Source organism: Myotis myotis, unplaced genomic scaffold (assembly GCF_014108235.1).
Source record: "Myotis myotis isolate mMyoMyo1 unplaced genomic scaffold, mMyoMyo1.p scaffold_m19_p_1, whole genome shotgun sequence".
NCBI lineage: Eukaryota > Metazoa > Chordata > Mammalia > Chiroptera > Vespertilionidae > Myotis > Myotis myotis.
In genome coordinates this window covers 75,851,301-75,866,310 of record NW_023416313.1, presented here as the reverse complement: position 1 = coordinate 75,866,310, position 15,010 = coordinate 75,851,301, and the positions used below count along the sequence as shown (strand labels likewise).

Here is a 15,010-nt window from a genome sequence, read left to right as displayed (position 1 = left end):
AAAGACATGAGATTATCTATGCCATCTTCCCAACTATTGTGTGAATTCTTACCTTTTTCACCCCAGACCAATTGGAAACTCCAGAAGTACGTACTTAACTTCCTCTTTTTGTATCCTTTTTAATTATTTTACATTTCCCATAGGGTTGTAGAGTACCCTGGTTCACTCACAGTAGGTAGGTATGAAACACTGTGAATTGATTAACTATAATTCTGCTCCCCTGGTGTCTTTGAACTGAACCTTGCATTGTCCAGGCCAGCACAGAGTTAGTCTTGGAGACCCTGGCCCAAATGGATGAGTTGGAGGATTTTCTCTCAAAAGACAAGCATGCAGATCCTGATTTCACCAGGAAATTGTGGGCCTATCTAACCATCAACCAACTCCTGGCTGAGCGGTAAGAAGTACATACACCACAGGGATTTGCAAAACTGGATGATTTGCCTTGAGATTTGGAGGTAATACACAAAAAGATTAGAACCAAGAAATGCAGCAAATTAGTGCAGGGTTTAGATGATTAATTTCCTCAGGTTCCAAGCACTTCAACTAAAGCTGAATCACCCTTATTTTCTTTTGTTTTGAGGTTTAGCATGCGTAAAGTGTGTAAAGTGCATTGACCTTAAGTGAACAGTTTAATGAATTTTTATATTCATTATCCATGTAATCAGCACCCAGTTCTAGGAATAGAAGACTTTTTTCATCTCTGAAGTTTCCCTTATTCTTCTTCCAACTCAACCCCCACCACCACCTCCAGCAGAAATCACTGTTCAGCCCTGGCCAGGTGATTCAGTTAGTTGGAGTGTCATCCTGTACACCAAAAAGTTGCAGCTTCATTTCCCAGTCAGGGAACATACCAAGGTTGTGGGTTCAATCCCCAGTTGGGGCATATAGGAGGCCACTAATCAATGTTTCTCTCTCACATTTCTATCTACCTATCATCTATCTATCATCTATCATCTCTTCTCTCTCTCTAAAATCAATAAGCATATCCTTGGGTGAGGATTTAAAGACAAAAAAAATAAATTACTGTCCAGATTGTGTCACCATAAATTACTTTTGTCTGTGACTGAATGGGTTATTGTCCAAAGAGAAATCAACTATTTTGTGATTACTAGAGGCCCAGTGTATGAATTCGTGCACAGATGGGGTCCCTCAGCCTGGCCAGCAATGGGGGATTGGCAGGAGCTCACTAACCACCATGGGGCTGCTCCTGCATTCAGCGTCTGCCCCCTGGTGATCGGTGCATGTCATAGCGACCAGTTGGTTGACCAGTCATAACAGTCACTTAGGCTTTTATATATATAGATGATCTCATATAAGGAAGGGCTCCATAATAGTCATCTGTTTCATCCCTGGCTTCTTTGCTGACCTGCACTGAAACTCTCCAATATAGAAACTATATTTCTATGGGTGGTTCTTTACCACCTGCTTCAGAGTTACATACAGGTGTTGGCTAAAATTATCATTCCTGAGACCACTCCACCTGCTCTATCAGATTCTCAGGGAAATGGAACAGATCATCTGAACTGGGTTGGAGAAAATGAATATAACTAACAACTCACAGAGAAAATCCATGATGTCAATAAGATTATAAAACAGACACATGGCTGTAAGCTGTGGCTTTGAAGTGAGCAAGAAATATTTCTGTCCCTTTACAGAAGCACACTGGATGCATTTAAAGGTAGCTAGTAAATTGCTGCAAAAGTTAAATATTGATTTTCAAAAAACAATCCCTGTAAAACAGACCAGTGCTTGCTCGAGGGTGGGTGGGAATGAATAGGTAAAGCACAGAGATTTTTAGGCCAGTGAAGCTACTCTGTATGATCCTATCCTGTTGGATACATGTCATGCATTGTCCAAATCCATAGAAGGTGCAACTCAAGGGTAAACCCTAATGTCAACTGTGGACCTGCGTGATAATGATGTGTCAATGCAGGTTTATTGATTATAACACATGTGCTTGTGTTGGGGATGTTAATAATGGTGGTAAATCTCTGTAATTTCCACTCAGTTTTGCTGTGAACCTAAAATTGCTCTTTAAAAAATCATGTCTATTAAAAAAAAATCCTTAGGACTGCATGACTAGATAAAACGCTAAGTTAGTTCTCTTTTTCCTTGAGGTCCCCAGGGTCCTGGTTGGACACTGGAAGTGATGGAGTTGTGGGAGTTTACCTCAGCCTTAAATAAAGTAACGCTGTGTAATATCTCTATTTCTTGAATACAGAAGCCTGGCTCCTACTGCTGCTGTCAAAAGGAAAATTACAAAAACAATCCTGCAGATGTCACTGGAACATCACATAGTGACCCCACTCACTGCCATGTTGATTGAGAATGAAGATGGGAATGAGCGCATGCTGGCCGACGCCCCTCCACAAGACCATTCTTGCTGCTCAGGTCAGTGTTTCAGCCTGGTGGGGAAACACTAAGGGTCAGCTTCCATAGGCTTAATAAAGGTCCTCGGACCTCTGCCCCGCTCCCACTCCCAGTCCACCTCTAGCTCCCAGGCCTATGTGTGTATCTCCTCCCTCCTCCCCCTGCTGAGCTCCTCCTGCCAATTTACTTTAAGGATAATTTATTGCCTTGATCTTCAAACATTTTTGCTCACATGTTTTCTGAAGGAATTTTAAAAACTTATGTACCCCTTCATAAGTTTTAAAAAATCAACATTAAAATTTATTTCACCTTATTTAAGTGCCTGCAATGAATTCAATGCCTGGCATATTGTAAAGGTTGAACTTTTAAAATGAAACTGTGGTATAACTTTTTTAAGTGTAGCCAATGAAATTGAATACCTGGTTTGAGACTTACCATCATCCACAAAAAAATACGTTAACAAATTCTATTCTCATTATTATAAATTTTATAGTGTTCTTTTTTTCTAGTCAAACTTATATTTCCATTCCACTTCTCTGGCAGAATCATATCCTAACATATTTTTATGCTTGAAAGTCTTTTGTTGATAATCCTTTTCTTCTGCAAGGGAAATATGTATACGAATTTAAATCTTTTCAGTTTCTTGTGATCATAAGATTCTGAGTGTTCAAATTTTTCTTCTGGGTTGAATTTTATGAAAATTACTATGAGTAGACAATTTGTCAAAATAATATACTTTAAATTTTTATATACATAGAATGTCCTATTTTCTTGAAAATCATCTTTTAATGTGGCTGACTGTATTTTTCATGTATATATGGTAAATGTTATTCATTAGTAGATTGAAAAGAGACAAGATTCAGCATCAACTCTACTTTTTAAAAAATTTATTGGGGTGACATTGGTCAACATGATCATGTAGATTTCAGGTGTGGGTTACTATGTTACAAGATCTGTATATTGCATGTGTGTACCTCTACTTTTTTTAAAAAGTGTTTAATGGGTGTAAGTCCTAATAAACATTAGAGATTTTGATAAGTAGATAGGAATAGAAAGCACTGGCTATGGCAATGTCATTCATTTACCTGAACTTCTTTGAAATTACATGACAAAACTCACATATGGATCTATATTGAAATATTATTTTTTAACTTATTTTTATTGTTCACAGCATTACAGATGTCCCCCATTTTGTCCCCTCCCCCCAGCCCCTATCCTACCTCAGGCCTTCACTATTCATTACCTGTGTCCATGGGCTATACATATAAATTCTTTGGTTAATCTCTTCCCATCTGTTCCATGCATCTATGCATCTGGACCCATTTTGTTTATCAATTTATTTTGTTCATTAGATTCCACATATAAGTGAGATCATGTGATATTTGTCTTTCTCTGGCTTATTTCACTTAGTATAATAATCTTTAGGTCTATCCATGCTGTTGAAATGGTCAGAGATCCTTCTTTTTTACAGCCTAATAGTATTCCATTATGTAAATATACCACAGCTTTTATTTTTAATGATATATCAGATGACAGCTTGGGCCTTACTCCAATTCTGTTGAAAGTAAGAATTGGAACTATCTGACTTTCGAATGAATTTGTTTCCCAGTCAGTGGAGTAATTGTTTTTTTGGCACTACACCAATTTCCAACTGGACGTTTTGGTTTCCGGGAGGCTTTTGGTGAGGGAAAGCAGGAGAGAGTATGCCTTCTGCTTATAAACTAGGAGAAAAGGGTGTTCTTAGGAAGAAGTGTATGTGAAAGCTGAGAACCTAGAAATTGCCTGAAAATTATCCCTGATCTCTGTGCTCTGGGGAAAGCCCCAAGGCATATCCAAGGGGGCTGTAGCCAAGTTTAAAAGACTTTGGTTTTTCTTCTGATTCCTTCCTCTCCTTCTTGAGGACTCCTGAAACATAGTCTTGAAAATGACCTACATACACTAACGGGGACATTATCTGGATTTTTAATTTTGTCCAAGTTAGATGCCAACTACACCAGGGTGGCCTGGGATTCAAAGAACTCTGACTTCTGGGCTCCTGTTACATTAGTCTGGGGCCTCGCAGCTAAATTTCTCTACAGCAGTGGTTCTCAACCTTCCTAATGCCTCGACCCTTTAATACAGTTCCTCATGTTGTGGTGACCCCCAATTTCATTGTTACAAATTGAACATAATTAAAGCATAGTGATTAATCACAAAACAATATGTAATTATATATGTGTTTTCCGATGGTCTTAGGTGACCCCTGTGAAAGGGTCGTTTGACCCCCAAAGGGGTCGCGACCCACAGGTTGAGAACCGATGCTCTAGATAAACTGGCATATCTAGGTAACATTGTATCACCTAAATAAAATGCCTAGGTGAACTGGTATTTGTTTCTCAAAGATGGGAGACTGACTGGATATCAGAAAGCAAAAGGAAGTTTTGTAACCAGTAGGATAACCTCTTTGGGAAACTACGTTGCTCAGATTGTTTTTTGGTAGGTGAATAGGAATGTATCAGGATGATGTTGACCATAATCTGGGACTTCTCCAGCGGCTGGACTGGACATTATCCCTGCAGCCTGTGCTGAAGACATGAGGTCCTTCCCCAGCTCCATGGGGCAACCTCTGCTGCAACCCCAGCCCACGTTCCAGGCTCTGGGGAAAAACCCCATAGTAGGCCCACAGCATAATGACAGAGGAAGCCCTATGAGAGAGAACTCAGGAATAAAAAGGATGGGAGGAGACTTAACTGAGAAAGACCTTAGCTGAGAACCTCTGGGGCCTGAATGAATAATTGTTGAAATTGTAAGAGACTTACATGGAAAAGTAAGCTTGGAAACTAATGGATACAGGTTTTTCTACCCAGGTGCCCTGTATTATGGCAGCAAAGTTGCTCCAAGTCCGCTCCCATCTTGGGTCCACCCGTCACCAACGCCAAGGATCCCAATGCCTGTGAAAGGAGCTTCTATACTTGAGAGCACTCCTCCTCCACATGTGATGAGAGGTGAGAAAACTTCAACATGGCTTTCACTTCCTTGGTCTCAATCAGATCATAATCTGTGGGGCACATATATCTATCATATATATAAAAGGCTAATATGCTAAGTGTCGACCCTTCTGCCGTTCCACTGTTCAACCAGTAGCTATGATGCACACTGACCACCAGGGGACAAATGCTCAATGCACAGGCATGGAAACATGGAACAGACTGGTGAATCTCAGAGGGAAGAGGGGAGGGGGAAGGATGGGAAGAGATTAACCAAAAATCTTACATGCACACTAGAGGCCCAGTGCACGGATTTGTGCACCGGTGGGGTCCCTCAGCCTGGCCTGCAGGGATTGGCTGAAACCAGCAGTCCAACATCACCCGAGGGGTCCCAGATTGTGGGAGGGTGCAGGCCAGGCCGAGGGACCCACCGATGCATGAATCTGTGCACCAGGCCACTAGTATATTATAAAAGCCTAAGAAACTGTTACAACTGGACAACTGGATGACTGGCCAGTAGCTATGATGCACACTGACCACCAGGGGCAGACGCTCAATGACGGAGCTGCCCCCTGGTGGCCAGTGAGTTCCCACAGCCAACCTCCCACAGTCCCTCCCCCCGAACCCCCCAGCCAGCCAGCCCCGATCGGGACTAGGCAAGATGGCCCCAGTCAACCCCAATCGCCAGCCAGGCCGAGAGACCCTATCTATGCAAGAAAGTGTTCACCGGGCCTCTAGTATGTTAATAAAACCACTGTGCCTTGGTAAACTAGATGACTTTTATAGGTATCACTGCCTTCCATTGAAAGAGGAAAACTCCAGCCGAAACCGGTTTGGCTCAGTGGATAGAGCGTCGGCCTGTGGACTGAAAGGTCCCAGGTTCGATTCTGGTCAAGGGCATGTTCCTTGGTTGCAGGCACATTCCCAGTGGGAGATGTGCAGGAGGCAGCTGATCGATGTTTCTCTCTCATCGATGTTTCTAACTATCTCTCTACCTTCCTCTCTGTAAAAAATCAATAAAATATATTTTAAAAAAAAAAAGAGAAAGAAAGAGGAAAACTCCATGTTAGTCAGCTTGGCCATCATAACTAAATACCATAGACTGGGTGGTTAAAACAACAGAAATTTATTTTTCACAGTTCTAAAGGCTGAAGTCCAAGACTACACTGCGGGCAAGGTTGATTTCATTTGTTTTGGCTTGTAGGTGGCCACCATCTTCCTGTGAGTTTACATGATCTCTGGAGAGAGAGATGGCAGGCAAGCTCACTGGTGTCTCTTCTAATAAGGACACTGATCCCATCATGGAGCCCCACTCTCATGATGTCATCTAAATTACCTCCCAAAGCTTTTCCTGTGCCGCCGGGCAGAGAGGAGTGTGGCCTTCTCCTCTCCCCGCCATAGTGTGTGTTTCTACACTAACACCTGTGTGCTCTGAAAAGGGGGAAACATCTGGCAAAAATGTCAGTTTGCCTGCTGTGTTCAAGACTCCCATTCAACCAGATATTGTGAACTTTGTTCACATCAACTTGCGCAAAAACAATAAACGGCCTTATGCTGTCAGTGAATTGTCAGGTCATCAAACCAGTGCGGAGTCCTGGGGTATGGCAGAGCTGTGGCTCGAATTCCCAGAGCCTGAGGTGGTGGAACTCATTGTTCTGGCCAGGGTGCTTTTGGAAATATGTGTCATGGGGGCCGCATGTTTGCACCAACCAAAACCTAGCGCCGTTGGCACCTCAGAGTAAACACAACACAGAAACGATACGCCACCTGCTCTGCCCTTGCTGCCTCAGCCTTACCAGCACTGGTCGTGTCTAAAGGTCACCGTATTGAGGAAGTTCCTGAGGTTCCTTTGGTGGTTGAAGATAAAGTTGAAGACTACAAGAAAACCAAGGAGGCTGTTTTGCTTCTTAAGAAACTTAAGGCCTGGAATGATATAAAAAAGGTCTATGCCTCTCAGCAAATGAGAGCTGGAAAGGGCAAAATGAGAAACCGTCCTCCTATCTAGTGCAGAGGACCTTGCATCATCTATAATGAGAACAATGGTATCATCAAAGCCTTCAGAAACATCCCTGGAATTACTCTGCTTAATGTAAGCAAACTGAACATTTTGAAACTTGCACCTGGAGGGCATGTGGGCCATTTCTGAATTGGGACTAAAAGTGCTTTCCGCAAGTTAGATGAGCTGTATGGCACTTGGCGTAGAGCTGCCTCCCTCAAGAGTAACTACAACCTTCCATGCACAAGATGCTTAATGCACACCTAAGCAGAATCTTGAAAAGCCCAGAGATCCAAAGAGCTCTCCAAGCACCACTCAAGAAGATTCACCACAGAGTCCTGAAGAAGAATCCACTGAAAAACCTGAGAATCATGCTGAAGCTAACCCATATGCAAAGACCATGCGCCGGAACACCACTCTTCACCAGGCCAAGAACCACAAGCTTCAGGTGGATAAAGCAGCAGCAGCACTAGAACCCAAATCAGATGAGAAGGGGGTTCCAGGCAAGAAGCCTGTGGTCGGGAAGAAAGGAAAGAAGGCTGTGGGCCTTAAGAAGCAGAATCCACCTTTGGTGGGAAAAAGGCTGCAGCTACCAAGAAACCAGCCCCTGAGAAGAAGCCTGCAGAAAAGAAACCCACCGCAGAAGAAAAGAAGCCTGTGGCAGAAACTTACATTTGTTTATTCCACAACGGTCAAATCACGTTGGACGGCTAATTTTGAATAGAAATATGATCAAAGGCAATGAGAAGAGAAAAAAGGTTACCTCCCAAAGGTATCCCACCTGTAAAATGGGGATGATAATACCTCCCCTACAAGGTGGTTATAAGGTAAGTTCCCAGTTCCCAGTAGAAGCTCAATAGACACTGGCTACTCTTTGGTCCATAGACCCCAGGCCCTAGGAATCTATAAAATCAGTCATGGGAGCCCTCAATCTACTTTCACTCTAATTAAGATTTAGGATGCATAGACCAATTTACAGATGATGTTTCATTCTTGTTGCCTAGAAGCCTAGAACTATGTCAACTCCATGTGACAGCACTGAAGCATTTGCTTAAGAGAAGGTTTGATTGGTGGGCTCTGGGTTAATTAAAATGACAAAAACAATCATTACCTTTAACAAAAACAGTTTCCTTCAAACAAAATGTTTCAAAAGTCCATATTTGTGTAGAAGAAGGAAGAAGAAAGCATAACTACGTGATTTTTATTTTTTATTTTTAAGGCGTTAAGAACCTTTTGTTCTGTTTTTAAATGATGCCCTCTAGTGCCCAGCTCCAACACAAAATCAATTAAGCCAAGTACTTACTGAAAACATAGCATGAGCTTGGTGGTGTCAGGGACACAAAGAAATACAAGGTTTTGTTTCTGCTCGGATAAGATTATTCTCGATTCTGAGTTTCAAAACACACACTTGAAAATGAAGGAGCATATCAGAGTGGTTGGGAGAATAGGCTTGTCGTCAGACAGCTTGGCTGTGAGTCATAGCTCTGACACTTACTAACTCCATGGTGTGCCCTTGGGCAGGTCACCTGTCCTCTGCAAGGAGATCGAGGTGAATTAATGTTTGTAAGGAGCTTTGCGATGATATCTGGGAAACAGCAGCCTGTAAATGGATGGCAGCCAACTCTTCCAATTTTATTCGGGAAAACACAGCCACTGCAGTGTTCAACTCAAACCTTCCTCTTCAATCCCTTCAATTACCGAGGCTAGAAGCCTGGCAGAGCTAAATTGCTCTTCCCACTGGTTACCAGATATGGTGGACTTTACCAGATGTCTCCAGAATTTTTGCTCCTTTGCCAATCCCATTCACCATCCTAGTTTCTTGATTTTAACATTTCTTGCCTGGGTTACTGGCATTTTAGCCGCTAAATGATCTTTCTATGTCAACTTAATTTATACTGTAACCACATTTTTCCTATAGTGAGAGTCAAATCATTTATTCTCAAAAACATTTCATAGTTATCCAACAGAATAAAGGTCCGTTCTTTTGCACAGTGTTCTCTGGTCTCCATCACCCACATTTTTAGTCTAATTTTTTTCTATATTCGTCAACAACCCATCCTTAGTAAGTCACATTGAGTCACTTTCTAAACAAATCATCAACTTTTCTACCTCCCTGCCATTCCTCATTCTGTCCACTCAATAAAATACCTGTCTTTCCTGTGTCTTAGTCTTCCCCTCTTCTCCTCCTATCTTTAAGACTTAGTTCAAAAGCCAAGTTCTTCATAAGGCCTTTCTCAGCTTTGTCAGGTTGAGTCAATCATCCTTACGTCTTCATTCTCAGAGCATTGTGCTTGGGCCATTATTGTATCATTTACCTATTCTAGCTTACATTCATGGTTCTATCTGCTTCCTTAGAAGAAAAAAATAATGTTCTGTTAAAGAACAAAATTAATTCACGACATTTGCTAAGCATGGTGAGGAAGATTTTATGCAATGGGGTTTGGCAGTGGGGGAAAGAGATTTCACTCAACTGCAAATACAGCATGGGAAAGTGGGACTTTATAGACAAGGAGTAGGGTGGGGGTCAGGGGATGAAAGATTTCTAAAAGGAAACAAGCATGGGAAGGGGGCTTAGGCTAACACCCCCAACAGGATTCTTGCTGACGGCAGGCTGGTGTGATCAGACATCACTTGAGGGGCAGGGGAGATAGTGAGGGAGATCAGATATGGAGGATGGGGTTTCTGGTTAAACTGACTTGGCAGGATCCTTGCTAAAATAAACAATGCAGAGATCAACATGAGAGTCCAAAAATTAAGGCCTAGTTGACAAGTTCAGGGGAGCCTGAGTAGAGTTTGGTCAAGGAGAGAATCTTTGTCACTCCTTCATTACATCCTTGCTTTCCTGAAGGCCATGACTTAGCTATGGCTGCAGCAAACATGGCCAGATTTAGTGCTTTGCACATAGTACCCCACCCCCACTAAATATTTGTTGAATGAGCAAACAAATAAGATCAGTCAAAATAATGATGTCTAGTAACAAAGGAGTACTTCCTTGGGAGCAGCTTGATCCTTCATTGCTCTGGATTAACACTCATCTGTATGCCAACAAATAATATTGTCTTCTTTATTTTTATGTACTGTGTATGCCTGATTAATAAAATACATATCTTATTATCTATCTATATACTCACTGTATATATATTTACACATATGTAGTATACACACACACACACACATATATATGTAGTATGTATGTGTATGTTTTATTCATTTATCGCTAGCCTAACGCATATGTGATAGTTACAGGATAAGTATCCACTATATTCTTAACATAACTTAAACTTCCGATGGAGACTGTATGAGAAAAGGACAGTGGGTATGGACCACTGGGCCCCCAGTGTGTAGAACAGTACCTGGCATATAATAGAAGCACAATATGTATTTGTTCTTGTTAAAGATGTTTAAGAATAAAATACTTTTCAAAACTCTCTTCCCTTCTATGATTTTTAAAAATATGTTCTTTGTGTATTTTCCAGTTGAAAATGACCCACACTTCATCATTTACCTACCAAAAAGCCAAAATAATATTTGCTTCAACATTGACTCAGAACCTGGAAAAATCCTCAACCTTGTTTCTGATCCAGAATCAGGTAAAAAAAAAAAAAATGGTATTATGTTTAAATTAGAGAAATTGATCTTTGCCATCCTACACTATCACTGCTTGGAATTTCTTTTTCACCTTAATATAAGTCCTATATTTTCCAAACTTGGATAATTAGTGAGAAATAAATTATAAATATATTCCTAAGTGTTTCAACTATTACCGATAAAATACACTCCCTCAGTATGAACTAATGTTTTGTAATATAATTAAACTATAATAAAGCTAGTTAATAGTGAGAGCTACAAAGAAGAAAGTGTTATGTAAATCCTAAAGCAAAGTAACAATAATTTCCCATATTGTCAAGTTATATAAATTTGTATTATGGTACCCACATATGAAAAAAAAAATGGCACACAAGAGGAAGAAAAAAAGCTTTTTTTTTTTTTTTAATGTAGGGATTTTGGTCAATGGACAACTCATTGGTGCTAAGAAGCCCAAGAATAAAAAACTAAGCACCTATTTTGGAAAACTGGGATTTTATTTTCAACGTGAAGATGTGAAAATAGAAGTTAGCACTGAGACCATCACCTTGAGCCAGGGCACCCGTACGTCGTTCTTATCCTGGTCTGACACAGCTCAGGTCATTAATCAGAGGCAAGTATTCTTATGTGTGGATTCGGGCCTGTCCTTGACACATTACATAAATAAATGCCAACATCCACGACATAAACATAGACCTTAAAATCATCATTTTAAATATGAAGAAGTTAGTGTTCAGAAACATTTTTTTTGCCCACTCCCCTGCTCCTAGCAGCAGGAATCCTGTGTTTTGGTCACCAAGTATCTCAGTGCTAGCCTCGTGCCTAGCATATAGTAAGTTCTCAATAAACACATGTTGGGTAAGTGAGTGAGTCCATCAACTGAAATCCACAGCTGACTCTGTGTTGGTTATGCTCAGAAACGCTATGATTGTGTCCTAGGAGTAATATTTTCCCACAAGTATCTGTTTAAGCAAATATATATTGACAGAACTTCAGAGCTGGGAGTTAAAACAGCATTTTGTGAAAAAACAAACAAACAAAAAAAAAAACACAGAAAAGGTTTTAGAAAACTAGTGGGATCATACTGGGAGGAATGACAGTTCATATTAGGGGTGAGAAGGATGACTTTCTAAGAAGAGTCTGTTCTGGAATTAATTCCATTTCAACTTTCCCACTAGGGTGCTGGTCTCAGTGAAGAAAGAGAAAACTGTGACAATTACCCTGGATAAGGAAATGTCATTCTCTGTGTTACTTCATCGTGTTTGGAAGAAGCATCCAATCAACGTAGACTTTTTGGGGATCTACATTCCCTCCACAAACAAGTTTTCACCTAAAGCACATGGACTAATAGGTAAAGTGTTGATCAACCATCTGACAAGTGTGGAACCACGCTAGGGCTTGATTATCTTTGGAAAACGGTGATTAGAACTTGGGGAAGTGACAGGTGTGGACTGAAAAGCGCAGCATGTATGTTCTATGCCCAGGTCCTAATTTATAACGGTGTCTGAGTGATGGCACAAAGAGGCCGTTGCCATTGGAAGAAACGTTAACTGTTACTCCCAGTTTCTCCTAGAAACGAGGCACAGCTGGCCATGCAGGGCCACAGGAGGAAGGACAGGTTTGGTCAGGGAAGCAGGAGCAAGTGATAAGTTCACACAAAAGCCTTCATAGGGGTTTCCATGGAAAGACAAGGCAGAGCAGGGTAGGTTAGAGTTGGCTATTGTGAACAATTCCTGTGGGCTTTTGGGGCTCTAGAATGGTCTCTAGTTCCGGGGCATCTGGCCCTGGAATGATTTCTTCTGGGTTATACAGGCCTGGTAGCAGAGATGTGGCTCTGGGTTGGTTAGTTGTATACCCAAAGCATGCTCCTGGTGGAGTCCTTTGCTGCCTTTCAGAATTGGCTAGCCCTGGGGTGGCAGTTTCTCCCCAGCCAGACATGATTTTTAAGATGTCAAACATCCTAATGTATAGAAAAGAAAAAAACATGATCAAATCAGCCCAACATAGAGGTGCAGGGTGACTCAGTAATGTTATCACCAGGACCTTTGTCCTTCCAAACAAGGTTTTCCCAGAACCAGGATTTCATCATCATGAACTGGGCAAAATAAGAGATGGGGCAAATAAATCTTAAGTTTTATGCTGAAAAATGTTTCTAATTAAAGAGGAACAAACTGGCTTAGGACGTCTGTGATGACAAGCAGGGTATCTAGGCCAATTTTCCCTACTTTTAAAAGAATGGTTCCAAAATAAGCACATGACACCACAAACCTGTGTCTGTGACGTAAGCTCTGCTCTCAGGTGCTGACCTTCACCCCCTACCCCAATCAGGGCATTCGATTTTATTTCTGATCCAATAGATCAGCCTCATATGTAAAGTGATCATGAGGTGAGCAGCATGGTCACTGTACATCTCCCCCATCGCTGTGCCCTTTTCTCTGAGTATGTCTTTCTACGCCAGAAATTCTGGAGGGAGGAGCAACTTCGTAGCTTGGATCAAATGACCAGCCTTTCGTTTTATTTATTCTTGGGTTACACATGAATCACTGTCTGAACTTTATTTCACTAGGCCAGTTCATGCATGAGCCAAAGATACACATCTTCAATGAACGACCTGGGAAGAACCCTGAGAAGCCAGAGGCGAACATGGAGGTGAAAGGACATAAGCTGGTTGTCACAAGGTAAGCCTCAGATGCATATGACAGTGACAAATAGGGCTCCTACTAGGATTGGACTCACACAGCATTACCTGTCACACCAAACAACTCATCAGGAATAGGCACATACATAACATTTGCAGAAGGACACTGCCACTCCACCATCTGAAATGAAAATGATGACTACATATATAAATATGTACATGAAATGCCAAAATTAATTAATCTGTTGTTCTCACCTTCCTATATTAAAAAGCCCCATGCTCACTAGCTGGATAATTGAAAAAGCTGACCAAAAGTGGAAATTGTATATATACCCACATGCCACTGTGCTAGAGAATGTACATTTTTATATTCAAGCTAGAGCCTTCTTCTTGAGTGTGTGAGGTGAAGCCCACACTTCAGAGTTGTGTTCCCGCCTCCTTTCCGTTTCTAAGTTAATCTGTACTCTTTACCTTGCTGGAAAAGTCCATATTGGTCAGTCTCAGTAAGGGATATTTGAATTATCTAATATCTGGACTCACTGTTTCTGTCCTTCCAAAACTCAGCCCAGACTCAGATGACTTGGGGAATGGGGAAGGGTGAGGGCAGGCAGATATGGCGGTGGAAGGGGCACAAAGAACAGCAAGGGGGAGAGCGGGTCTCCTTTGGAGATACGCAAGCTGGCATGCTTTGGTCTGTGCCCTAACCAATCGCACCATTTTCCTTGCAGAGGCCTGCAGAAAGATTACCGAACAGATAGAGTATTTGGAACAGATGTTCCCTGCTGGTTTGTACACAACAGTGGGAAGGGTTTCATCGATGGACACTACAAGGATTACTTTGTGCCTCAGCTCTATAGCTTCCTCCAATGGCCTTAAAGGTTTTTAGTTTTGGAAATTAAATGTATATACATTTTCCTCTGCCCTTTGCATTCATTCTTCAGTTTGAATAATATTAAGACCTAACCAGATATTAACACATCTGAAGAAAATAAATGCTTTGCAAAGAAGCTTTAGGATTTTGTTGTGCCTTCAGATGCTAAGGTGAGTTCATCAAAGCGATGCAAGGAAAGCTGCTTTGGCAAGTCAAGCTGGCATCCAGGCAGAGTCCTAGATTTGGTATTTACTGGGATTTCATTGTTCTTAAATGTCAGATCCTCAACTTTGCAGGTTGAGTACATTTTTATGTTGTCAGTGAAGTGAAAAATTCAGCTATGAGGTTATATGGTGAATGTGGAATAAGAACAGGGGAAGTGACATATATTATAAGGAATTGGTTCACATAATTATGAAGACAGTCCAGAATCTTCAAGATAGGCCAGCGGAGCAGGAGACCCAGGGAAAGCTGATATTCTGGTTCAGAGGACAATAAATGTTGTAGATGAAGTCCAAAGGCAGTCAGTGGGGGGAGAGTCAGTTTTTGTTACACTGATTGGATGAGGCCACCCGCATTAAAGA

General features: G+C 41.4%; 1 protein-coding gene and 1 pseudogene across 1 annotated transcript in view; both read left to right on the top strand.

The window, feature by feature from the left end:
* The window catches only part of ITIH2 (inter-alpha-trypsin inhibitor heavy chain 2), a 37,965-nt gene extending 23,403 nt beyond the window's left edge, over nt 1–14,562 (top strand). The window contains exons 14-21 of the mRNA XM_036341611.1: nt 255–394; nt 2,222–2,391; nt 5,217–5,354; nt 10,809–10,922; nt 11,332–11,530; nt 12,096–12,268; nt 13,484–13,595; nt 14,284–14,562. Coding sequence (XP_036197504.1) covers nt 255–394; nt 2,222–2,391; nt 5,217–5,354; nt 10,809–10,922; nt 11,332–11,530; nt 12,096–12,268; nt 13,484–13,595; nt 14,284–14,431 — 1,194 coding nt within the window. The 3' untranslated portion in view covers nt 14,432–14,562. The remainder of the gene's footprint in view (nt 1–254; nt 395–2,221; nt 2,392–5,216; nt 5,355–10,808; nt 10,923–11,331; nt 11,531–12,095; nt 12,269–13,483; nt 13,596–14,283) is intronic.
* Nucleotides 6,680–8,046, top strand: LOC118666627 (annotated as a pseudogene).
* Nucleotides 14,563–15,010: the final 448 nt, after the last annotated feature.